Source organism: Pristiophorus japonicus, chromosome 18 (genome assembly GCF_044704955.1).
Source record: "Pristiophorus japonicus isolate sPriJap1 chromosome 18, sPriJap1.hap1, whole genome shotgun sequence".
Lineage (NCBI taxonomy): Eukaryota > Metazoa > Chordata > Chondrichthyes > Pristiophoridae > Pristiophorus > Pristiophorus japonicus.
The window spans coordinates 5,941,681-5,966,378 of NC_091994.1; the positions used below are offsets into that span (position 1 = coordinate 5,941,681).

Genomic DNA, 24,698 nt, shown 5'->3' on the forward strand with positions numbered 1-24,698 from the left:
TGAGCCTGTGTGTGTGACCCTGTGTGAGCCTGTGTGTGTGAGCCTGTGTGTGTGACCCTGTGTGTGAGCCTGTGTGTGTGTGTGAGTCTGTGTGTGTGACCCTGTGTGTGAGCCTGTGTGTGTAAGCCTGTGCGTGTGTGTGAGCCTGTGTGTGTGAGTCTGTGTGTGAGACCCTGTGTGTGAGCCTGTGTGTGTGAGCCTGTGTGTGTGTGTGAGCCTGTGTGTATGAGCCTGTGCGTGTGTGTGAGCCTGTGTGTGTGTGAGTCTGTGTGTGAGACCCTGTGTGTGAGCCTGTGTGTGTGAGCCTGTGTGTGTGTGTGTGTGTGAGCCTGTGTGTGACCCTGTGTGTGTGAGCCTGTGTGTGTGTGTGTGTGTGTGTGAGCCTGTGTGTGAGCCTGTGTGTGTGAGCCTGTGTGTGTGTGTGTGTGAGCCTGTGTGTGACCCTGTGTGTGAGCGAGCCTGTGTGTGTGTGTGTGTGTGTGTGTGTGTGTGTGTGAGCCTGTGTGTGACCCTGTGTGTGAGCGAGCCTGTGTGTGTGTGTGAGCCTGTGTGTGCGTGTGTGAGGGGGGGGGTACGGGGGAGCAGGGGCGGGAGGCGAGGCTGTGCGAGCAAGGCTGTGGTTGTAGGGCTGTGGTTTCCAGAGCTCACAGTGCTGATAATCTGACTGGTCTCAGTCTGAGTCACTGCTCATTGCTCTCATTCTGCCTGCCGCCCAACACTGAGAATGAAGTCGCTGTGGATGCTGACAATCTTTGCCCTGGCCAGTTGTTGGATAAACTGCTACGCCACTAAAGGTACCGACGGTTTTACATTCACAGCTACATCTGTTTTTACTGAATGCAAAAAATTCTGCTCTTTTTTCCTGTAAACTAAAGAAAATTTCTATTCAGAAACTTATCTATTAACAAACCTTTAATTCTGGAGAATGGTAATTTCAACAGGTCAACATCAAAGTATTTAATCCTAATAATTCCGTCTGGAGTATTCTGTCCAGAGTATTCTGTCTGGAATATTCTATCCTCGCGACACAACCATACGACTGTGTGTGACTAAAGTGAACACAGGTGGTGAAGGATTTTAGCAAAAATATATGACTATTAAGAGAGCGTTACTCGACCAAATGGCACCATTCTTGACTCATCAGAATAGGGAATGAGTTTAGAAAACAATTCTCATGGTGTGTAAAGTGACGGTGCGCAGTTTACACTCACTGTGGGAAGGCAGTGTGGAACCGAAACCGGTCCCAGTCCGAGCCCTGGGTCTGCCCAGCTCAGCAACTCGGAGCCTCAGGGTCAAGGTGGGAATTCAGACCCACTCCCTGACCTCTGACCTCTGCCGGATCATGCGTTCCAGGAACGCAAGTTACCATTGTGATGCTTTCCACCGAAAAGCAGGAGCTCACACTCACCGGTCCACTTACATAGAAACATAGAAACATAGAAAATAAGGGCAGGAGTAGGCCATTCGGCCCTTCGAGCCTGCACCACCATTCAATGAGTTCATGGCTGAACATGCAACTTCAGTACCCCCTTCCTGCTTTCTCGCCATACCCCTTGATCCCCCTAGTAGTAAGGACTACATCTAACTCATTTTTGAATATATTTAGTGAATTGGTCTCAACAACTTTCTCTGGTAGAGAATTCCACAGGTTCACCACTCTCTGGGTGAAGAAGTTTCTCCTCATCTCGGTCCTAAATGGCTTACCCTTATCCTTAGACTGTGACCCCTGGTTCTGGACTTCCCCAACATTGGGAACATATTTCCTGCATCTAACCTGTCTAAACCCATCAGAATTTTAAACGTTTCTATGAGGTCCCCTCTCATTCTTCTGAACTCCAGTGAATACAAGCCCAGTTGATCCAGTCTTCCTTGATAGGTCAGTCTCGCCATCCCAGGAATCAGTCTGGTGAACCTTCGCTGCACTCCCTCAATAGCAAGAATGTCCTTCCTCAGGTTAGGAGACCAAAACTGTACACAATACTCCAGGTCTGGCCTCACCAAGGCCCTGTACAACTGTAGTAACACCTCCCTGCCCCTGTACTCAAATCCCCTCGCTATGAAGGCCAATATGCCATTTGCTTTCTTAACCGCCTGCTGTACCTGCATGCCAACCTTCAATAATTGATGTACCATGACACCCAGGTCTCGTTGCACCTCCCCTTTTCCTAATCTGTCACCATTCAGATAATAGTCTGTCTCTCTGTTTTTACCGCCAAAGTGGATCACCTCACATTTATCCACATTATACTTCATCTGCGATGCCATCACCTAACCTATCCAAGTCGCATAGCATCATAGCATCCTCCTCGCAGCTCACACTGCCACCCAACTTAGTGTCATCCGCAAATTTGGAGATACTACATTTAATCCCCTCGTCTAAATCATTAATGTGCAGTGTAAACAGCTGGGGCCCCAGCACAGAACCTTGCAGTACCCCACTAGTCACTGCCTGCCATTCTGAAAAGTACCCATTTACTCCTACTCTTTGCTTCCTGTCTGCCAACAGTTCTCAATCCATGTCAGCACACTACCCCCAATCCCATGTGCTTTAACTTTGCACATTAATCTCTTGTGTGGGACCTTGTCGAAAGCCTTCTGAAAGTCCAAATATACCACATCAACTGGTTCTCCCTTGTCCACTCTACTGGAAACATCCTCAAAAAATTCCAGAAGATTTGTCAAGAATGATTTCCCTTTCACAAATCCATGCTGACTTGGACCTATCATGTCACCTCTTTCCAAATGCGCTGCTATGACATCCTTAATAATTGATTCCATCATTTTACCCACTACTGATGTCAGGCTGACCGGTCTATAATTCCTTGTTTTCTCTCTCCCTCCTTTTTTAAAAAGTGGGGTTACATTGGCTACCCTCCACTCGATAGGAACTGATCCAGAGTCAATGGAATGTTGGAAAATGACTGTCAAAACATCCGCTATTTCCAAGGCCACCTCCTTAAGTACTCTGGGATGCAGTCCATCAGGCCCTGGGGATTTATCGGCCTTCAATCCCATCAATTTCCCCAACACAATTTCCCGACTAATAAAGATTTCCCTCAGTTCCTCCTCCTTACTAGATCCTCTGAACCCTTTTATATCCGGAAGGTTGTTGTTGCTACAGTTGTACAGGGCCTTGGTGAGGCCACACCTGGAGTATTGTGCACAGTTTTGGTCTCCTAACTTGAGGAAGGACATTCTTGCTATTGAGGGAGTGCAGCGAAGATTCACCAGACCTATTCCCGGGATGGTGGGACTGACCTATCAAGAAAGACTGGATCAACTGGACTTGTATTCACTGGAGTTCAGAAGAATGAGAGGGGACCTCATAGAAACGTTTAAAATTCTGACGGGTTTAGACAGGTTAGATGCAGGAAGAATGTTCCCAATGTTGGGGAAGTCCAGAACCAGGGGTCACAGTCTAAGGATAAGGGGTAAGCCATTTAGGACCGAGATGAGGAGAAACTTCTTCACCCAGAGAGTGGTGAACCTGTGGAATTCTCTACCACAGAAAGTTGTTGAGGTCAATTCACTAAATATATTCAAAAGGGAGTTAGATGAAGTCCTTACTACTAGGGGGATCAAGGGGTATGGCGAGAAAGCAGGAATGGGGTACTGAAGTTGCATGTTCAGCCATGAACTCATTGAATGGCGGTGCAGGCTAGAAGGGCTGAATGGCCTACTCCTGCACCTATTTTCTATGTTTCTATGTTTCTATGTGTCCTCCTTAGTGAATACCGAACCAAAGTACTTGTTCAATTGGTCCGCCATTTCTTTGTTCCCCGTTATGACTTCCCCTGATTCTGACTGCAGGGGACCTACGTTTGTCTTTACTAACCTTTTTCTCTTTACATATCTATAGAAACTTTTGCAATCCGTCTTAATGTTCATTGCAAGCTTCTTCTCGTACTCCATTTTCCCTGCCCTAATCAAACCCTTTGTCCTCCTCTGCTGAGTTCTAAATTTCTCCCAGTCCCCGGGTTCGCTGCTATTTCTGGCCAATTTGTAAGCCACTTCCTTGGCTTTAATACTATCCCTGATTTCCCTTGATAGCCACGGTTGAGCCACCTTCCCTTTTTTATTCTTTGCCAGACAGGAATGTACAATTGTTGTCGTTCATCCATGCGGTCTCTAAATGTCTGCCATTGCCCATCCACAGTCAACCCCTTAAGTATCATTCGCCAATCTATCCTAGCCAATTCACGCCTCATACCTTCAAAGTTAGCTTTCTTTAAGTTCTGGACCATGGTCTCTGAATTTACTGTTTCATTCTCCATCCTAATGCAGAATTCCACCATATTATGGTCACTCCTCCCCAAGGGACCTCGCACAACGTTATTGCTCATTAATCCTCTCTCATTACATAACACCCAGTCTAAGATGGCCTCCCCCCTAGTTGGTTCCTCGACATATTGGTCTAGAAAACCATCCCTTATGCACTGCAGGAAATCCTCCTCCACCGTATTGCTTCCAGTTTGGTTAGCCCAATCTATGTGCATATTAAAGTCACCCATTATAACTGCTGCACCTTTATTGCATGCACCCCTAATTTCCTGTTTGATGCCCTCCCCAACATCACTACTACTGTTTGGAGGTCTGTACACAACTCCCACTATCGTTTTTTGCCCTTTGGTGTTCTGCAGCTCTACCCATATAGATTCCACATCATCCAAGCTAATGTCCTTCCTAATTATTGCATTAATCTCCTCCTTAACCAGCAATGCTACCCCACCTCCTTTTCCCTTTATTCTATCCTTCCTGAATGTCGAATACCCCTGGATGTTGAGTTCCCAGCCCTGATCATCCTGGAGCCACGTCTCTGTAATCCCAATCACATCATATTTGTTAACATCTATTTGCACAGTTAATTCATCCACCTTATTACGGATACTCCTTGCATTAAGACACAAAGCCTTCAGGCTTGGTTTTTTTAGCACCCTTTATCCTTTTAGAATTTTGCTGTACAGTGGCCCTTTTTGTTCTTTGCCTTGGGTTTCTCTGCTCTCCACTTTTACTATTCTCCTTTCTGTCCTTTGCTTTTGTCTCCTTTTTGTTTCCCTCTGTCTCCCTGCATTGGTTCCCATCCCCCTGCCATATTAGTTTAACTCCTCCCCAACAGCACTAGCAAACACTCCCCCTAGGACATTGGTTCCGGTCCTGCCCAGGTGCAGACCGTCCGGTTTGTACTGGTCCCACCTCCCCCAGAACCGGTTCCAATGCCCCAGGAATTTGAATCCCTCCCTGCTGCACCACTGCTCAAGCCACGTATTCATCTGCGCTATCCTGCGATTCCTACTCTGACTGGCACGTGGCACTGGTAGCAATCCCAAGATTACTACTTTTGAGGTCCTACTTTTTAATTTAGCTCCTAGCTCCTTAAATTCATTTCGTAGGACCTCATCCCTTTTTTTACCTATGTCGTTGGTACCAATGTGCACCACGACAACTGGCTGTTCTCCCTCCCTTTTTAGAATGTCCTGCACCCGCTCCGAGACATCCTTGACCCTTGCACCAGGGAGGCAACATACCATCCTGGAGTCTCGGTTGCGGGCACAGAAACGCCTATCTATTCCCCTTACAATTGAATCCCCTATCACTATCGCTCTCCCACTCTTTTTCCTGCCCTCCTGTGCAACAGAGCCAGCCACGGTGCCATGAACTTGGCTGCTGCTGCCCTCCCCTGATGAGTCATCCCCCCCAACAGTACCCAAAACGGTGTATCTGTTTTGCAGGGCGATGACCACAGGGGACACCTGCACTACCTTCCTTGCACTGCTCTTCCTGCTGGTCTTCCATTCCCTATCTGGCTGTGGACCCTTTCCCTGCGGTACAACCAACTCGCTACACGTGCTACTCACATCATTCTCAGCATCGTGGATGCTCCAGAGTGAATCCACCCTCAGCTCCAACTCCGCAACACGGTCCGTCAGGAAGACTGGTGTCGTCCCTGAGTTCCCACATGGTACAGGAGGAGCATAACACGTGACCGAGCTCTCCTGCCATGACTTAACCCTTAGATAAGCAATGGCATGTTTCCACGTGTGAAATGGTTTCCACGTGTGGAATGGCGTGTTTACACATGTGCAATGGTGTGTTTACACGTGTGGAATGGCATGTTAACATGTGTGGAATAGTGCGTTTACACGTGTGGAATGGAATGATGTGTTTCCACATGTGTAATGGCCTATTTACTCATGTGGAATGGTGTGTTTACACGTGTGGAATGGTGTGTTTACATGTGTGGAATGGTGTATTTACATGTGTGCAATGGTGTGTTTACATGTGTGCAATGGTGTGTTTACATGTGTGGAATGGCGTGTTTAGACATGTGGAATGGTGTGTTTACATGTGTGGAATGGTGTGTTTACACGTGTGGAATGGCGTGTTTACACATGTGGAATGGTGTGTTTCCATGTGTGTAATAGCCTATTTACTCATATGGAATAGCGTGTTTAGACATGTGGAATGGTGTGTTTACACGTGTGGAATGGCGTGTTTACACGTGGGCAGGGGGCTGAGAACCCGAGAACAAACTGAATAGGGAAAGAAGTAAAGCTGAAATTGGAAAGCAAGAATATAGAAAGTTAATCTGTAAGACAGAGGAAACAAGGATTAATAAGTAGTAAACAAGGATGTCTTCCTGTGCTGAATGGTATATACTTTAAAGCAAGGAGTATAGCGAATAAGGCGGATGAGTTGAGAGCACAGGTAGACACTTGGGAATATGACGTCATAGCCATTATAGAGACATGGCTGAAAGAGGGGCAGGTTTGGCAGCTCAATATTCCGTTTACAGGATTTTAGACAAGACAGAGAGGGTGTGAAAGGGGCGGGGGGGGGGGGTCGCGGTATTGATTAAAGAAACTATTACAGCTGTGAGGAGGGCTGATATGTTAGAGGGATCATCAAATGAGGCCATATGGATTGAACTGCAAATTAAAAAAGGGGCAATCACACTCCTAGGAGTGTATTATCGACCCCCAAACAGTGGGAGGGAGATAGGAGAGCAAATATGTGGGCAAATTTCTGTGAAGTCCAAAAACTATAGGTTTAGTAATAGTGGGAGATTTCAACTATCCTAATATTGATTGGGACAAATATAGTGTGAAGGGTATAGAGGGTGCGGAATTCCTAAAATACACAAGGGAACTTTTTTAATCAGTATGTACAAGCCCAACACAGGAGGGGGCAGTTCTGGATTTAGTTTTGGGGAATGAAGCTGGGCAGGTGGAAGGGGTATCAGTGGGAGAGCCATCATCATAGGCAATCCCTCGGAATCGAGGAAGACTTGCTTCCACTCGTAACATGAGTTCTTAGGTGGGAGAACATTTGGGTGCCAATGACCATAATTCAGTCAGATTCAAGGTAGTTATGGATAAGGACAAAGATAGACAGGAATAAAAGTCCCAAACTGGAGTAAAGCTAACTTTGCTAAGTTGAGAAGTGATTTGGCCATAGTGGACTGGAAACAGCTACTTGATGGTAAATCAGTGTCAGAACAGTGGGAGGCATTCAAGGAGGAGATCCGGAGGGCTCAGGCCAAACAAAGAAAAAGGGTGGGAATAACAATTCTAGAGGCCCCTGGATGTCTCGGGACTTATAGGAGAGGATTAAGAGAAAAAGGGATGCTTATGCCATTTACCGACATCTAAATACTATAGAATCTTTGGCGGAATATAGAAAGTTCAGAGGTGAAATTAAAAAGGATATTAGGAATGCTAAGAGAGAGCATGAAAAATTCTTGGCTAGTAAAATCAAGGAAAAACCCAAAGATGTTCTATAAATATATTCAAAGCGAGGATAACTAAAGAAAGAGTAGAGCCTATTAGAGACCATGAGGGTAATCTGTGTGTGGAGGCGGAAGATGTTGGTAAGGTTTTTAATGAATACTTTGCGCCTGTTTTCACAAAGGAAAGGGGCAATGCAGATACTGCTATCGAGGAGAGTGTGAAATTCTGAATGAAATAAACATAGTGAGAGAGGAGGTATTAAGGGGTTCAGTAGCTTTGAAAGTGGATAAGACCCCAGGCCCAGATGAAATGCATCCCAGGCTATTGAGTGAAGCAAAAGAGGAAATAGCAGAGGCCTTGACCATCATTTTCCAGTCCTCTTTGGATTCAGGCATGGTGCCAGAGGACTGGAGGATTCTAATGTGGTACCCTTGTTTAAGAAAGGAGAAAGGGATAGACCGAGTAATTACAGGCCTGTCAGCCTAATCTCAGTGGTGGGAAAATTATCAGAAAAAGTCCTGAAGGACAGGATAAATCTACATTTAGAAAGGAAAGGATTAATTAGGGACAGTCAGCACAGATTTGTTAAGGGAAGATCGTGTTTGACTAACCTGATTGAATTTTTCGAAGAGGTAACCAGGAGGGTCGATGAGGGTAGTGTGTATGATGTAGTGTACGTAGTGGACTTTAGAAAAGCTTTTGATAAGGTCCCACATGGCAGACTGGTCACGAAGGTTAAAGCCCATGGGATCCAGGGCAAAGTGGCAAGTTGGATCCAAAATTGGCTTCGAGTTAGGAAGCAAAGGGTAATGGTTGATGGATGTTTTTGTGACTGGAAGTCTGTTTCCAGTGGGGTTCCACAGGGCTCAGTACTGGGTCCCTTGCTTTTTGTGGTGTACATCAATGATCTAGATTTGAATATAGGGGGTATGATTAAAAAGCTGGCTGTGTGGTTGATAATGAAGAGGAAAGTCATCGACTGCAGGAGGATATCAATCTACTGGTCAGGTGGGCAGAACAGTGGCAAATGGAATTTAATTCAGAGAAGTGTGAGGTAATGCACTTTGGGAGGGCTAATAAGGAAAGGGTATATACATTAAACGGTAGGCCATTTAGAGGTGTAGATGAACAAAGGGACCTTGGAGTGCTTGTCCACAGATCCCTAAAAGTAGCAGGCCAGGTGGTTAAGGTGGTTAAGAAGGCATACGGAATGCTTGCCTTTATTGGCTGAGGCATAGAATATAAGAGCAGGGAGGTTATGCTTAAATTATATAATACACTGGTTTGGTCACAGCTGGAATACTGCGTGCAGTGCTGGTCGCCATATTACAGGAAGGACGTGATTGCACTAGCGAGGGTGCAGAGGAGATTTACTAGAATGCTGCCTGGAATGGAGAATCTTAGCTACGAGGACAGATTGGATAGGCTGGGTTTGTTCTCCTTGGAACAGAGGAGGCTGAGGGGAGACCTCATTGAGGTGTATAAAATTTTGAGCAGCCTGGATATAGTGGATAGCACAAGGGCCTAGTTCCCTTGGTGGAGGGGTCAATTACGAGGGGACATAGGTTTGAGGTGGTTGGTGGAAGGATTAGAGGGGAATTGAGGGGAAGCTTCTTCACAGAGGGTTGTGGGGGTCTGGAACTCACTGCCTGGAAGGGTTGTAGAGGCAGAAACCCCCACCACATTTAAAAGGTGCTTGGATGGGCACTTGAAGTGCCGCAACCTGCAGGGTTATGGACCTAGAGCTGGTAAGTGGGATTAGACAGGATAACCTCTTGTTGACTGGCGCAGATACAATGGTAAGTACTTTAGGGAATCTAATACGGCCAGAGTGGGCTCCTGGACTAGTTTTGATCGCCTGGGTGGGTCGAAGAGGAATCTTCCCAGATTTTTTTCCCCAATTGGCCTGGGTTTTTATCTGGTTTTTTCCCTCTCCCAGGAGATCGCATGACTCTGGTTGGGGTGGAGTGTAGAAGGTTGCGATGCAGGGGGTAACGCAGTTGTGTGGGGCGAACTGGTTGGGCCGGACGCTTTATACCTTTCCATTGTTCATTGTTCGTAGGTTTATATGCTAACCGAGGGCCGTGCGGCTCTTTGTCGGCCGGCACAGACACGATGGGCCAAAATGGCCTCCTTCTGCGCTGTAAATTTCTATGTTTCTATGAATGGCATGTTTATACGTGTGGAATGGTGGGTTTACACGTGTGGAATGGCCTGTTTACATGTGTGGAATGGTGTGTTTACACGTGTGGAATGGCCTGTTTACATGTGTGGAATGGTGTGTTTACACGTGTGGAATGGTCTGTTTACACGTGTGGAATGGTGTGTTTACATGTGTGGAATGGCCTGTTTACATGTGTGGAATGGTGTGTTTACACGTGTGGAATGGCCTGTTTACATGTGTGGAATGGTGTGTTTACATGTGTGGAATGGCCTGTTTACATGGGAAAGGAGTGGGAAAATCAGCCCCTCCCTGCTCCTGCTCCCTCACTCTATCAGAACGTGACTATTTGTGGGAGCGAGTTCGACACTGCTACCACCCTCTGTGTTAAGAAGTGTTTCCGATTCTCTCCTGAACAGCCTGGCTCTGATTTTAAGGCCATGACCCCTTGCCCCAGACTCCCCCACCAGCAGAAACAGTTTCTCGGTCTAGCCAATCAATTCCTTTCAGAATCCTAAAAAACGCAATCAAAGCACCCCTTAACCTTCTACATCCCAGGGAATACAAGCCTGGCTTATGTAATCTCTCCTCATAGTCTAACCCTTGGAGCGCAGGTAACATTCTGGTGAATCTACGCTGCTCCCAAGGCCAGTATATCCTTCCTACAGTACAGGGCCCAGAACCGTACACAGTGCTCCAGATGTGGTCTAACCAGGGCTTTGTATCGCTGTAGCAGAACATCCTCCCCATTATATACCAGCCCCCTGGTTATAAAGGCTAACAATCCATCAGCCTTTCTGATTATTTTATGTGCCTGGCCACTACATTCGAATGATCTGTGTACACGGACACCTCGAGCTCTCGGGACCACCATTGCTCACAGCTTTTCACCATTTAAATAATACTCGGATCGCACCTTTTTGGTCCAAAGTGGATGACCTCACACTTGCTTGTGCTGTCCCAGTCTCACACACTCACTAATCTGTCGATGTCCCTTTGTAATGTTACGCTCCCATCTGCAATACTGACTGTACCACCAATCTCTGTGCCATTGGCAAACTTGGATATCTGGCTTTCTAGTGTGTTATCGAACTCATTAATAATTGTTCGCATGCCAGACACGAGACTCCCAAAGCAAGCGCTCTACTCAGAACTCCTTCACGGCAAACGAGCCAAAGGTGGGCAGCGGAAACATTACAAGGACACCCTCAAAGCTTCCCTGATAAAGTGCAACAACCTCACTGACACCTGGGAGTCCCTGGCCAAAGACCGCCCTAAGTGGAGAAAGTGCATCCGGGAGGGCGCTGAGCACCTCGAGGCTCGTTGCCGAGAGCATGCAGAAATCAAGCGCAGGCAGCGGAAAGAGCGTGCGGCAAACCAGTCCCACCCTCCTCTTCCCTCAACGACTATCTGTCCCACCTGTGACAGATGTTGTGCATCTGTAAAGCATGCACTCCCATGTTCCGCCACCAGGGAGCTCATCCCCTGAAGTCCCAAGGGATCCCAGCATCCCTTGGGAGCACTGTATATAAGCCGGCCCCTAAGGCCTGTTCCTCACTCTGGAGTGTCTTATCAAAGACTGAGGCCACTGTTACTTTAACCTCCCTATGTGCAGCCTCATCTGTGTTAGGAACACAAAAACAGAGACTGTGGTTCTTGTATTGGACTGTTCAACTACCTAAGGACTCATTTTAAGAGTGGAAGCAAGTCTTCCTCGATTCCGAGGGGCTGCCTATGATGATGATGATAGAAACATAGAAACATAGAAAATAGGTGCAGGAGCAGGCCATTCGGCCCTTCGAGCCTGCACCACCATTCAATATGATCATGGCTGATCATGCAACTTCAGTACCCCATTCCTGCTTTCTCTCCATACCCCTTGATCCCTTTAATCATAAGGGCCACATCTAACTCCCTTTTGAATATATCTAACGAACTGGCATCAACAACTTTCTGCGGTAGAGAATTCCACAGGTTCACAATTCTCTGAGTGAAGAGGTTTCTCCTCATCTCGGTCCTAAATGGCTTACCCCTTATCCTTAGACTGTGACCCCTGGTTCTGGACTTCCCCAACATCGGTAACATTCTTCCTGCATCTAACCTGTCCAATCCCGTCAGAATTTTATATGTTTCTATGAGATCCCCTCTCATTCTTCTAAATTCCAGTGAATATAAGCCTAGTCGATCCAGTCTTTCTTCATATGCCAGTCCTGTCATCCCGGGAATCAGTCTGGTGAACCTTCGCTGCACTCCCTCAATAGCAAGAATGTCCTTCCTCAGATGAGGAGACCAAAACTGTATTCAAGGTGTGGCCTCACCAAGGCCTTGTAGAACTGTAGTAAGACCTCCCTGCTCCTATATTCAAATCCTCTCGCTATGAAGGCCAACATGCCATTAGCCTTCTTCGCCACCTGCTGTACCTGTATGCCAACTTTCAATGATTGATGCACCATGACACCCAGGTCACATTGCACCTCCCCTTTTACTAATCTGTCACCATTCAGATAATAATCTGCCTTTCTGTTTTTACCAGCAAAGTGGATAACCTCACATTTATCTACATTATACCGCATCTGCCACTCAACATCCAAGGGTATTCAACAAGGGAAGGATAGAATAAAAGGAAAAGGAGGTGGGGTAGCATTGCTGGTGAAAGAGGAGATTAATGCAATAGTTAGGAAGGACATTAGCTTGGATGATGTGGAATCTATATGGGTAGAGCTGCAGAACACCAAAGGGCAAAAAACGTTAGTGGGAGTTGTGTACAGACCTCCAAACAGTAGTAGTGATGTTGGGGAGGGCATCAAACTGGAAATTAGGGGTGCATGCAATAAAGGTGCAGCAGTTATCATGGGTGACTTTAATATGCATATCGATTGGGCTAACCAAACTGGAAGCAATACGGTGAAGGAGGATTTCCTGGAGTGCATAAGGGATAGTTTTCTAGACCAATATGTCGAGGAACCAACTAGGGAGGAGGCCATCTTAGACTGGGTGTTCTGTAATGAGAGAGGATTAATTAGCAATCTCGATGTGCGAGGCCCCTTGGGGAAGAGTGACCATAATATGGTGGAATTCTACATTAGGATGGAGAATGAAACAGTTAATTCAGAGACCATGGTCCAGAACTTAAAGAAGGGTAACTTTGAAGGTATGAGGCGTGAATTGGCTAGGATAGATTGGCAAATGATACTTAAGGGGTTGACAGTGGATGGGCAATGGCAGACATTTAGAGATCGCATGGATGAACTACAACAATTGAACATCCCTGTCTGGCGTAAAAATAAAAAAAGGAAGGTGGCTCAACCGTGGCTATCAAGGGAAATCAGGGATAGTATTAAAGCCAAGGAAGTGGCATACAAATTGGCCAGAAATAGCAGTGAACCCGGGGACTGGGAGAAATTTAGAATTCAGCAGAGGAGGACAAAGGGTTTGATTAGGGCAGGGAAAATAGAGTACGAGAGGAAGCTTGCAGGGAACATTAAGACGGACTGCAAAAGTTTCTATAGATATGTAAAGAGAAAAAGGTTAGTAAAGACAAACATAGGTCCCCTGCAGTCAGAATCAGGGGAAGTCATAACAGGGAACAAAGAAATGGCAGACCAATTGAACAAGTACTTTGGTTCGGTATTCACTAAGGAGGACACAAACAACCTTCCGGATATAAGAAGGGTCAGAGGGTCTAGTAAGAAGGAGGAACTGAGGGAAATCCTTATTAGTCTGGAAATTGTGTTGGGGAAATTGATGGGATTGAAGGCCGATAAATCCCCAGGGCCTGATGGTCTGCATCCCAGAGTACTTCAGGAGGTGGCCTTGGAAATAGCGGATGCATTGACAGTCATTTTCCAACATTCCATAGATTCTGGATCAATTCCTATGGAGTGGAGGGTAACCCCACTTTTTAAAAAAGGAGGGAGAGAGAAAACAAGGAATTATAGACCGGTCAGCCTGACATCGGTAGTGGGTAAAATGATGGAATCAATTATTAAGGATGTCATAGCAGCGCATTTGGAAAGAGGTGACATGATAGGTCCAAATCAGCATGGATTTGTGAAAGGGAAATCATTCTTGACAAATCTTCTGAAATTTTTTGAGGATGTTTCCAGTAGAGTGGACAAGGGAGAACCAGTTGATGTGGTGTATTTGGACTTTCAGAAGGCTTTCAACACGGTCCCACACAAGAGATTAATGTTCAAAGTTAAAGCACATGAGATTGGGGGTAGTGTGCTGACGTGGATTGAGAACTGGTTGGCAAAGAGTAGGAGTAAATGGGTGCTTTTCAGAATGGCAGGCAGTGACTAGTGGGGTACCGCAAGGTTCTGTGCTGGGGCCCCAGCTGTTTACATTGTACATTAATGATCTAGACGAGGGGATTAAATGTAGTATCTCCAAATTTGCGGATGACACTAAGTTGGGTGGCAGTGTGAGCTGCGAGGAGGATGCTATGAGGCTGCAGAGTGACTTGGATAGGTTAGGTGAGTGGGCAAATGCATGGCAGATGAAGTATAATGTGGATAAATGTGAGGTTATCCACTTTGGTGGTAAAAACAGAGAGACACACTATTATCTGAATGGTGACAGATTAGCAATGAGACCTAGGTGTCATGGTACATCAGTCATTGAAGGTTGGCATGCAGATACAGCAGGCGGTTAAGAAAGCAAATGGCATGTTGGCCTTCATAGCGAGGGGATTTGAGTACAGGGGCAGGGAGGTGTTACTACAGTTGTACAGGGCCTTGGTGAGGCCACACCTGGAGTATTGTGTACAGTTTTGGTCTCCTAACTTGAGGAAGGACATTCTTGCTATTGAGGGAGTGCAGCGAAGGTTCACCAGACTGATTCCCGGGATGGCGGGACTGACATATCAAGAAAGACTGGATCAACTGGGCTTGTATTCACTGGAGTTCAGAAGAATGAGAGGGGATCTCATAGAAATGTTTAAAATTCTGACGGGTTTAGACAGGTTAGATGTAGGAAGAATGTTCCCAATGTTGGGGAAGTGCAGAACCAGGGGTCACAGTCTAAGGATAAGGGGTAAGTCATTTAGGACCGAGATGAGGAGAAACTTCTTCACCCAGAGAGTGGTGAACCTGTGGAATTCTCTACCACAGCAAGTTGTTGAGGCCAATTCACTAAATATATTCAAAAAGGAGTTAGATGTAGTCCTTACTATTAGGGGGATCAAGGGGTATGGCGAGAAAGCAGGAATGGGGTACTGAAGTTGCATGTTCAGCCATGAACTCATTGAATGGCGGTGCAGGCTCGAAGGGCCGAATGGCCTACTCCTGCACCTATTTTATATGTTTCTATGTTTGCTCACTCAGCTAACCTGTCCAAGTCACCCTGCAGCCTCTTAGCATCCTCCTCACAGCTCACACTGCCACCCAGCTTAGTGTCATCTGAAAACTTGGAGATATTACATTCAATTACTTTGTCCAAATCATTAATGTATATTGTAAATAGCTGGGGTCCCAGCACTGAACCTTGCAGTACCCCACTAGTCACTGCCTGCCATTCTGAAAAGGACCCGTTTATTCCTACTCTTTGCTTCCTGTCTGCCAACCAGTTCTCTATCCACGTCAGTACATTATCCCCAATACCATGTGCTTTAATTTTGCACACTAATCTCTTGTGTGGGACCTTGTCAAAAGCCTTTTGAAAGTCTAAATACACCACATCCACTGTCTCCCCCTTGTCCATTCTACTAGTTACATCCTCAAAAAATTCTAGAAGGTTTGTCAAGCATGATTTCCCTTTCATAAATCCATGCTGACTTGGACCGATCCTGTCACTGCTTTCCAAATGCGCTGCTATTACATCTTTAATAATTGATTCCAACATTTTCCCCACCACCACTGTCAGGCTGACTGGTCTATAATTCCCTGTTTTCTCTCTCCCTCCTTTTTTAAAAAGTGGGGTTACATTAGCTACCCTCCAATCGAGAGGAATTGATCCAGGGTCTATAGAATGTTGGAAAATGTCCACCAATGCATCCACTATTTCTAGGGCCACTTCCTTAAGTACTCTAGGATGCAGACTATCAGGCCCTGAGGATTTATCGGCCTTCAATCCCATCAATTTTCCTAACACAATTTGCTGACTAATAAGGATTTTCTTTGGATTCCTCCTTCTCGCTATGATAATAAATATAGTGAATAGTTGAAGCCCCAGCGCAGAACCGACATGTTACTTCCGTCCAATTCGAGAATATATAAAAGATAAGATAAACAATGATATACAAAACAACTCTCACAAACAACAAAAACAAGAAATGCTGTTAGCTCTCAGCAGATCAGTCAGTCTCTGTGGATCGTTACCACCATCATAGGCAGTCCCTCGGAATCGAGGAAGACTTGCTTCCACTCTAAAAATGAGTCCTTAGGTGGCTGAACAGCCCAATACGAGAACCACAGTCCCTGTCACAGGTGGGACAGATAGTCGTTGAGGGAAGGGGTGGGTGGGACAGGTTTGCCGCACGCTCCTTCCGCTGCCTGCGCTGGGTTTCTGCATGCTCTCGGCGAAAAGAATCATAGAGTCATCGAATGGTTATAGCACGGAAGGAGGCCATTCGGCCCGTCAAGCCCGTGCCGGCTCTCTGCAAGAGTGCCTCAGCCAGTCCACTCCCCCCGCCCTTTCCCCATAGCCCTGGTTCTCGACCTTTCCACCAATGGGAACAGTTTCTCTCTATCTAATCTGTCCAGACCCTCATGATTTTGAACACCTCGATCAAATCTCCTCTCAATCTTCTCTGCTCCAAGGTCTCCCCTCAACCCCCTCTGTTCCAAAGAAAACAACCCCAGCCTATCCAATCTTTCCTCATAGCTAAAATTCTCCAGTCCAGGCAACATCCTCGTAAATCTCCTCTGTACCCTCTCCAGTGCAATCACATCTTTCCTGTAATGTGGTGACCAGAACTGCACATAGTACTCTAGCTGCGGCCTAACCAGTGTTTTATACAGTTCAAGCATAACCTCCCTGCTCTTGTATTCTATGCCTCGGCCAATAAAGGCAAATATTCCGTATGCCTTCTTAACCACCTTATCTCCCTGGCCTGCTACCTTCAGGGATCTGTGGACATGCAGTCCCAGGTCCCTCTGTTCCTCTTCACTTCTCAGTGTCGTACCATTTAATGTGTATTCCCTTGCCTTGTTAGACCTCCCCAAATAAATTATCCCACACTTCTCCAGATTGAATTCCATTTGCCACTGTTCTGCCCACCTGACCAGTCCATTGATATCTTCATTATCAACCACACGGCTGATTTTAGTATAATCTGCAAACTTTTTAATCATACCCCCTACATTCAAGTCCAAATCATTGATATATACCACAAAAAGCAAGGGACCCAGTACTAAGCCCAGCAGAACCCCACTGGAAACGGCCTTCCAGTCACAAAAACACCCATCAACCATTACCCTTTGCTTCCCCACTCTGAGCCAATTTTGGATCCAACTTGCCACTTTGCCCTGGATCCCATGGGCTTTTACTTTCGTAACCAGTCTGCCATGTGGAACCTTATCAAAAGCCTTGCTAAAATTCATATAGACTTCATCAAACGCATTGCTCTCATCGACCCTTCTTGTTACCTCCTCAAAAAATTCAGTCAAGTTAGTCAGACACGACCTTCCCTTAACAAATGCAAGCTGACTGTCCCTGGTTAATCACCTAGAGAGTGGTGAGAATGTGGAACTCGCTCCCACAAGGAGTGGTTGAGGCAACTAGCACAAGTGCTTTTAAGGGGAAGGTAAGACACGTACGTGAGGGAGAAGGGAATAGAAGGATATGGTGATGGGATGAGATGAAGAGGGGTGGGAGGGGGCTGGTGTGGAGCATAAACACCGGCACGGAGTGGTGGGGCCCAATGGTCTGTTTCTGTGCTGTAAATACTTTATAAGTTGGCAGAGAAATGGTTACTCTCCATTTAACCCAATACTTGCGCTGGAACGTGTCGCTTCCTTTTCGTGAATTAACTTTCCAAAAGATGAGATCAGTGTTGCGTGTTTGAACTGCCTCCCTGCCGTTGCTGGGAATCGCAAAGTTCCAAAATCATCTCTGTTATACTCGTAATAAATGGTCAGACTGAGTACTGTGTGTAAGTGTGACCTTAGCTCCTTTATTGTAGTTCCAGAGTGCAGGTACCTCGGGGGTGACCTGCTTATATACTGTGCTCCCAAGGGATGCTGGGATCCCTTGGGACTCCAACAGGTAGGCCCTCTGGTGGACAGGTGTGATGCAGGTTACAAGGTTACAAAGGGTTAAATACATAACATCATTCCCCCGTGAAGTCAACAATACACTTATTTACAAGGTGAGGCAATCTGGGGCTCTGCGCTCCCTTGTCGATCGTCTCGGTACAAATGTTGGTGTGGTTGGGTTGGTCGGTTCTTCATTGGGCTGTTGGACAGCCGGCCCTGTCGGGCTGCTGGGGATAGGTTTCGTGGTCAACTATGATGTCAGTTGCCACTTGTGTGTGTGTGTTGGAAGATCAAAGTTGGTGGTGTCCTCTTCAGGTTGTGCGTAGCTGTTGGTGAACCGCAGTTTAATTTGGTCCAAGTGTTTCCTGTGCGTTTGTCCATTGGTCAGTTTGACCTGAAACACCCTACTCCCCTCTTGGACTGTGACCGTGCCAGTGAGCCATTTGGGACCATGTCCATAATTGAGCACAAACACAGGATCATTGATCTCAATGGTACACACTCTGTTGATGCTGCTTGTCCTCCACGTGATCATGTAGATCAGGGTGGACCAGAGAGAGCCTTGTTTTAAACGCCCTTTTCATGAGCAGCTCGGCTGGGGAACCCCGGTGAGTGAGTGGGGTCTGGTGCGGTAGCTGAGCAGCACTCGGGACAACCGGGTCTGCAGGGAGCCTTCCGACACGCGTTTCAAGCTTTGCTTGATGGTCTGGACTGCCCGTTCTGCCTGGCCGTTGGATGCGGGCTTGAACGGCGCAGATGTGACATGTTTGATCCCGTTGCGGGTCATGAATTCTTTGAATTCGGCACTTGTGAAGCACAGCACATTGTCGCTGACTAGGACATCGGGCGGGCCATGCGTGGTAAACATAGCTCTTAGACTTTCAATGGTGGCTGTGGACGTGCTTCCAGACATTATTGCACATTCAATCCATTTTGAGTAAGCATCCACGACAACCAAAAACATTTTGCCTAGGAATGGGCCCGCATAGTCTACATGGATCCTCGACCACGGTTTGGATGACCAGGACCATAAACTTAGCGGTGTCTCTCTGGGTGCATTGCTCAACTGAGAGCCAGCGTTGCACTGGCGTACACAGGACTCTAAATCTGAGTCGATGCCTGGACACCACACGTGGGATCTGGCTTTGGCTTTCATCATCACGATGCCTGGGTGGGTGCTGTGTAGTTCTCCAATGAATGTGTCTCTGCCTTTCTTGGGCAAGACCACACGATTTCCCCACAAGAGACAGTCCGCCTGCAGGGACAGCTCATCTTTGCATCTGTGGAACGGCTTCATCGCTTCCTGCATCTCCACTGGGACACTGGACCAGCTCCCATGGAGGACACAGTTTTTTACCAGGGATAGTCCAGGTCCTGATCTGGCGGGCCGTAACGGGGGATTACTCGTTCTCAAATGCCTCCATGACCATAAGCAACTCTGCTGGCTGTGCCATTTCCACCCCGGTGGTGGGCAACAGTAGCCGACTGAGAGCATCTCTGCAGTTCTCTGTCCCCGGTCTGTGGCGAATTTCATAGTTGTATGCCGACAGCGTGAGCGCCCATCTTTGGATGCGGGCAGAGGCATTGGTATTTGATAGGTCCTTACTACACAGTATAAATGCACACAAGGCACATGCTTGAGAGAAGGTTAGTCTGTGACCTGTCCTTTATTCCTTAGCACTCAAGTAATGAAAGTGGGTGGAGCTTCCCCTTTTATACCTGAAGGTCCAGGTTAGGAGTGTCTCCCACCTAGTGGTCAGTGTTCTCACGGTGTACAACTTAGGTCAGTTTATACATGGGTTACAATGCTGGTTGAATACATGACATCACCTTCCCCCCCAAAGTCTTATTGGGATCACAGGTTGAGTCTCTCTGGTGGTTTATGCTCCCTTGTAGAGCGCCTGAGTTGGGGCTCCGGTTGTTGGGCGCTGGCCTGAGTGTCTGCTGTTTGCAGTGCCTCAGGCCTGTCCGGACTGCCCACAGTGACTAGGCTCTCCTCCCTTTGGTTCCGGTGTTCGGTCACCTGTGGTGGAGTGAACTCTATATCGTGTTCTTCCTCTGCTTCTTCTATGGGGTTGCTGAACCAACTTTTTGTTTAATCCACATGTTTGCGGCAGATTTGTCCATTGATGAGTTTAACTACCAGAATGCTATTTCCCTCTTTGGCAACCACAGTGCCTGCGAGCTATTTGGGCCCTGCAGCGTAGTTGAGGACAAAAACAGGATCATTTACATCAATACATCGCGCCCTCGCATTCCTGTCATGGTAGTGATATTGTGACTGGCACCCGCTCTCGACAATTTCTTTCATGGTGGGTTGTATAAGGGATAATCGGGTTTTGAGCGTCCTTTTCATTAGTAGCTCTGCGGGTGGAACCCATGTGAGCGAGTGTGGTCGGGATCTATAGGCCAACAGGAGGCGTGATAAGCGGGTTTGTAGGGAACTCCCTTGGAATCTGAGCATCCTCTGTTTGATTTTCTGCACTGCTCGTTCTGCCTGGCCATTTGAGGCCGGCTTGAACGGTGCCGTTCTGACATGGTTAATTCCATTGCCTGCCATGAAGTCCTGGAATTCAGTGCTTGTGAAGCACGGGCCATTGTCGCTGACCAAGATGTCCGGTAGACCGTGGGCGGCGAACATTGCCCGTAGACTTTCTACCGTGGCAGAGGATGTGCTTGAATTTAAAATGTCACACTCGATCCATTTGGAGTAGGCTTCTACTACAACCAAAAACATTTTCCCCATGAAAGGACCTGCGTAGTCCACATGGATGCGTGACCAAGGCTTGGCGGGCCATGGCCAGGGGCTAAGGGGGGCTTCCCTGGGCGCATGGCCCAGCTGGGCACACGCGTTGCACCTGCGAACGCAAAGTTCCAGATCTGCGTCTATCCCTGGCCACCAAACGTGTGACCTGGCAATTGCCTTCATCGTGACAATGCCCGGGTGCCCATTGTGGAGTTCTCTGATGAACACCTCTCTGCCCATCTGGGGCATGACTACGCGGTTTCCCCACAGTAGGCAATCGGCCTGAATCGAGAGTTCATCCTTGCGCCTGTGAAATGGTTTAAATTTCTCAGGGCATGCCCTGTACGTGGCTGCCCAGTCCCCATTCAGGACACATTTCTTGACTAGAGACAATAGTGGGTCTCTATTTGTCCAGACTTTAATCTGACGGGCTGTCACGGGTGAGCCTTCGCTTCCGAAAGCTTCAACAGCCATGACCATCTCAGCACCATGCTCGGTAGCCCCCTCAGTGGTGGCTAGTGGGAGCCTGCTGAGTGCATCGGCGCAGTTTTCGGTGCCCGGTCTGTGCCGAATTGTGTAGTCATAGGCAGCTAACGTGAGTGCCCACCTCTGTATGCGGGCCGATGTGTTTGCATTTATGGCCTTGTTGTCGGCCAAAAGGGACGTTAGGAGTTTGTGATCTGTCTCCAGCTCAAATTTCCTGCCAAACAGGTACTGGTGCATTTTCTTTACCGCATATAGACATGCGAGCGCCTCCTTTTCTACCATCCCGTAGCCCCTTTCTGCCTGGGACGGACTCCTGGAGGCATAAGCTACCGGCTGTAACTGACCCTTGGCATTGACATGCTGCAACACACACCCGACACCATAGGACGACGCATCGCACGTTAACACAAGTTTCTTACATGGGTCATATAGCGTTAACAGATTGTTGGAGCATAACAAATTGCGTGCTCTATTAAAAGCCCTTTCCTGGCTGTCCCCCCAGACCCATTTGCGACATTTGCGTAGGAGCACATGTAGCAGCTCTAGCAGCGTGCTCAATTTGGGAAGAAAGTTACCAAAATAGTTCAGGAGCCCCAGGAACGAACGCAGCTCCGTCGTGTTACGGGGTCTGGGTGCTCTCTGGATCGCTTGCGTCTTGGATGCAGTAGGGCTGATCCCGTCTGCTGCTACCCTCATCCCCAAGAATTCTACCTCTGGAGCTAGGAAGACGCACTTCGCCTTTTTCAGTCGCAGACCTACCCGGTCCAGTCTGCGTAGCACCTCCTCCAGGTTGTGGAGGTGTTTTTCAGTATCGTAACCCGTAATGAGGATGTTGTCCTGAAAAACCACCGTCCCTGGAATCGATTTGAGGAGGCTTTCCATATTTCGTTGGAAGATCGCGGCGGCCGAGCGAATCCCGAACGGACATCTGTTGAACTCAAACAACCCCTTGTGTGTCGTGATGGTGGTCAGCTTCTTCGACTCACTCGCCAGCTCCTGGGTCATGTAAGCTGAGGTCAGGTCCAATTTTGAAAAAAGTTTGCCACCGGATAGCGTCGCAAAGAGGTCCTCCGCTCTTGGTAGCGGGTACTGGTCTTGGAGTGACACCTGATTGATGGTGGCCTTGTAATCGGCACATATCCTGACTGACCCATCCGCCTTGAGCACCGGCACAATCGGACTCGCCCAGGCACTGAATTCGACTGGCGAGATGATGCCTTCCCTCAACAGGCGGTCCAATTCGCCTTCTATCTTTTCCCGCATCACGTACGGCACCGCTCTGGCCTTGTGGTGTACTGGTCTGGCGTCCGGGTTTATGTGAATCACTACCTTGGCCCCCATGAAAGTGCCAATGCCGGGTTGAAATAATGAGTCAAATTTTTCCAGGACCTGTGAGCATGATACTCGCTCCACAGAGGAAATTGCATTGACATCGCCCCATTTCCAGTTCATGACAGCAAGCCAACTCCTCCCCAGTAGTGCGGGACCGTCCCCTGGGACAATCCAGAGTGGCAACCTGTTCTCCGAATCTTTGTGGGTCACGACTACCGTGACGCTGCCTAGCACCGGAATGATCAGCTTTGTGTAAGTCCGTAGCTGTGCGTCAATCGGCGATAATTTTGGCCTCCTGGCCTTGGATGCCCACAACTTTTCGAACTGTTTGATACCCATCAGGGATTGGCTGGCCCCCGTGTCTAACTCCATTGATACTGGGATGCCATTGAGGAGCACTTTCATCATTATCGGTGGCGTCCTGGTGTATGAACTGTATACGTGCTCCACATGAACTCGCTGAACTTCAGCTTCCAGCGATTTCCCCCAGTGTCCATTTCTGCAGATATTTTGCTCATCTCTGCAAACTCTGGCTGAATGTATGCCTCCACGCCTCCAGCATGAGTTGCGGTTTGAAACAAAAGGTCCCTTGCCAGTCGATCGTCCATGACTGCCCCTGTTATTGTCCTTGAGCGCACCATTAACAGGTGTTGATGGCCCCATTACTGGCCACATTGTCCCTTGCAATGGCGTGAATCTCTGTTCAGCTTGCCATTGTCTCTTTTGAACTCCCCCTCTGGGTTCGACTACATGTTGGGGCATGCCTGACTGCCCTTGTCTGCCTGGAGAACTGTGTGCTGCTTTAACAATGTTGAATCTCTGTCCTAACCATTCCTTAACACAGTACCTCTCGTCTGTTCTGCTAGTGGCCATGCTTGCGTGGTTTAAATCCCAGTTTCTTGTCGCCATTGATACGTTCTTACTACACAGTATAAATGCACACGAGGCCCATGCTTGAGAGAAGGTCAGTCTGTGACCTGTCCATTATTCCTTAGCACTCAAGTGATGAAGGTGGGTGGAGCTTCCCCTTTTATACCTGAAGGTCCAGGTTAGGAGTGTCTCCCACCTAGTGGTCAGTGTTCTCACGGTGTACAACTTAGGTCAGTTTATACATGGGTTACAATGCTGGTTGAATACATGACAATATTGATCCCTTTGCTCTCCAAGAATAGTGATATGAGCGGCTTGTGGTCTGTTTCAAGTTCGAACTTGAGGCCAAACAAGTACTGGTGCATTTTTTCACCCCGTAAACGCACTCCAGAGCCTCTTTTTCAACCATGCTGTAGGCCCTTTCGGCCTTGGACAAACTCCTGGACGCATAAGCGACCGGTTGCAAAATCCCCGATTTGTTAGCCTGTTGTAGCTCACACCCGACCCCGTATGACGACCCGTCGCAAGCTAGCACGAGTCATTTACATGGGTTATACAAGACAAGCAATTTGTTAGAACACAGTAAATTTCTGGCTTTCTTAAAGGGAGCCTCTTGTGAATTCCCCCATACCCAGCCGTCTCCCTTGCGCAGTAGCGCATGTAGGGGTTCTAGCAGGTGCTTAACCCAGGTAGGAAATGACCCAAATAGTTAAGGAGTCCCAGAAACGACCGCAGCTCCGTCACGTTCCATGGTCGCGGCGCGTTCTTGATGGCCTCCGTCTTGGCGTCGGTGGGTCTGATGCCGTCTGCTGCAATCCTCCTTCCTAAGAATTCGACGTATTGTGTCAGGAAAACACACTTCGAGCGTTTCAACCTGAGCCCCACGCAATCCAACCGACTAAGAACCTCCTCCAGGTTCTTCAAGTGCTCCATGGTGTCCCGACCTGTAATCAATATGTCATCCTGGAAGACCACTGTACAGGAACCGACTTTAGCAGGCTTTCCATGTTTCGCTGGAAGATCGCTGCAGGCGACCGAATCCCGAACGGGCATCTGTTGTCGATGAACAGTCCCTTGTGCATGTTGATGCAGGTGAGGCCTTTCGAAGACTCCTCCAGCTCCTGCGTCATGTAGGCCGAGGTCAGGTCCAGCTTGGTGAACGTCTTCCCTCCAGCCAGGGT

General features: G+C 47.8%; 1 protein-coding gene across 1 annotated transcript in view; it reads left to right on the top strand.

The window, feature by feature from the left end:
* The first annotated feature begins 709 nt into the window (after window positions 1-709).
* LOC139229123 (protein S100-A1-like) overlaps window positions 710-24,698 on the top strand; it is an 81,658-nt gene continuing 57,669 nt past the window's right edge. The window contains exon 1 of the mRNA XM_070860783.1: window positions 710-794. Coding sequence (XP_070716884.1) covers window positions 725-794 — 70 coding nt within the window. The 5' untranslated portion in view covers window positions 710-724. The remainder of the gene's footprint in view (window positions 795-24,698) is intronic.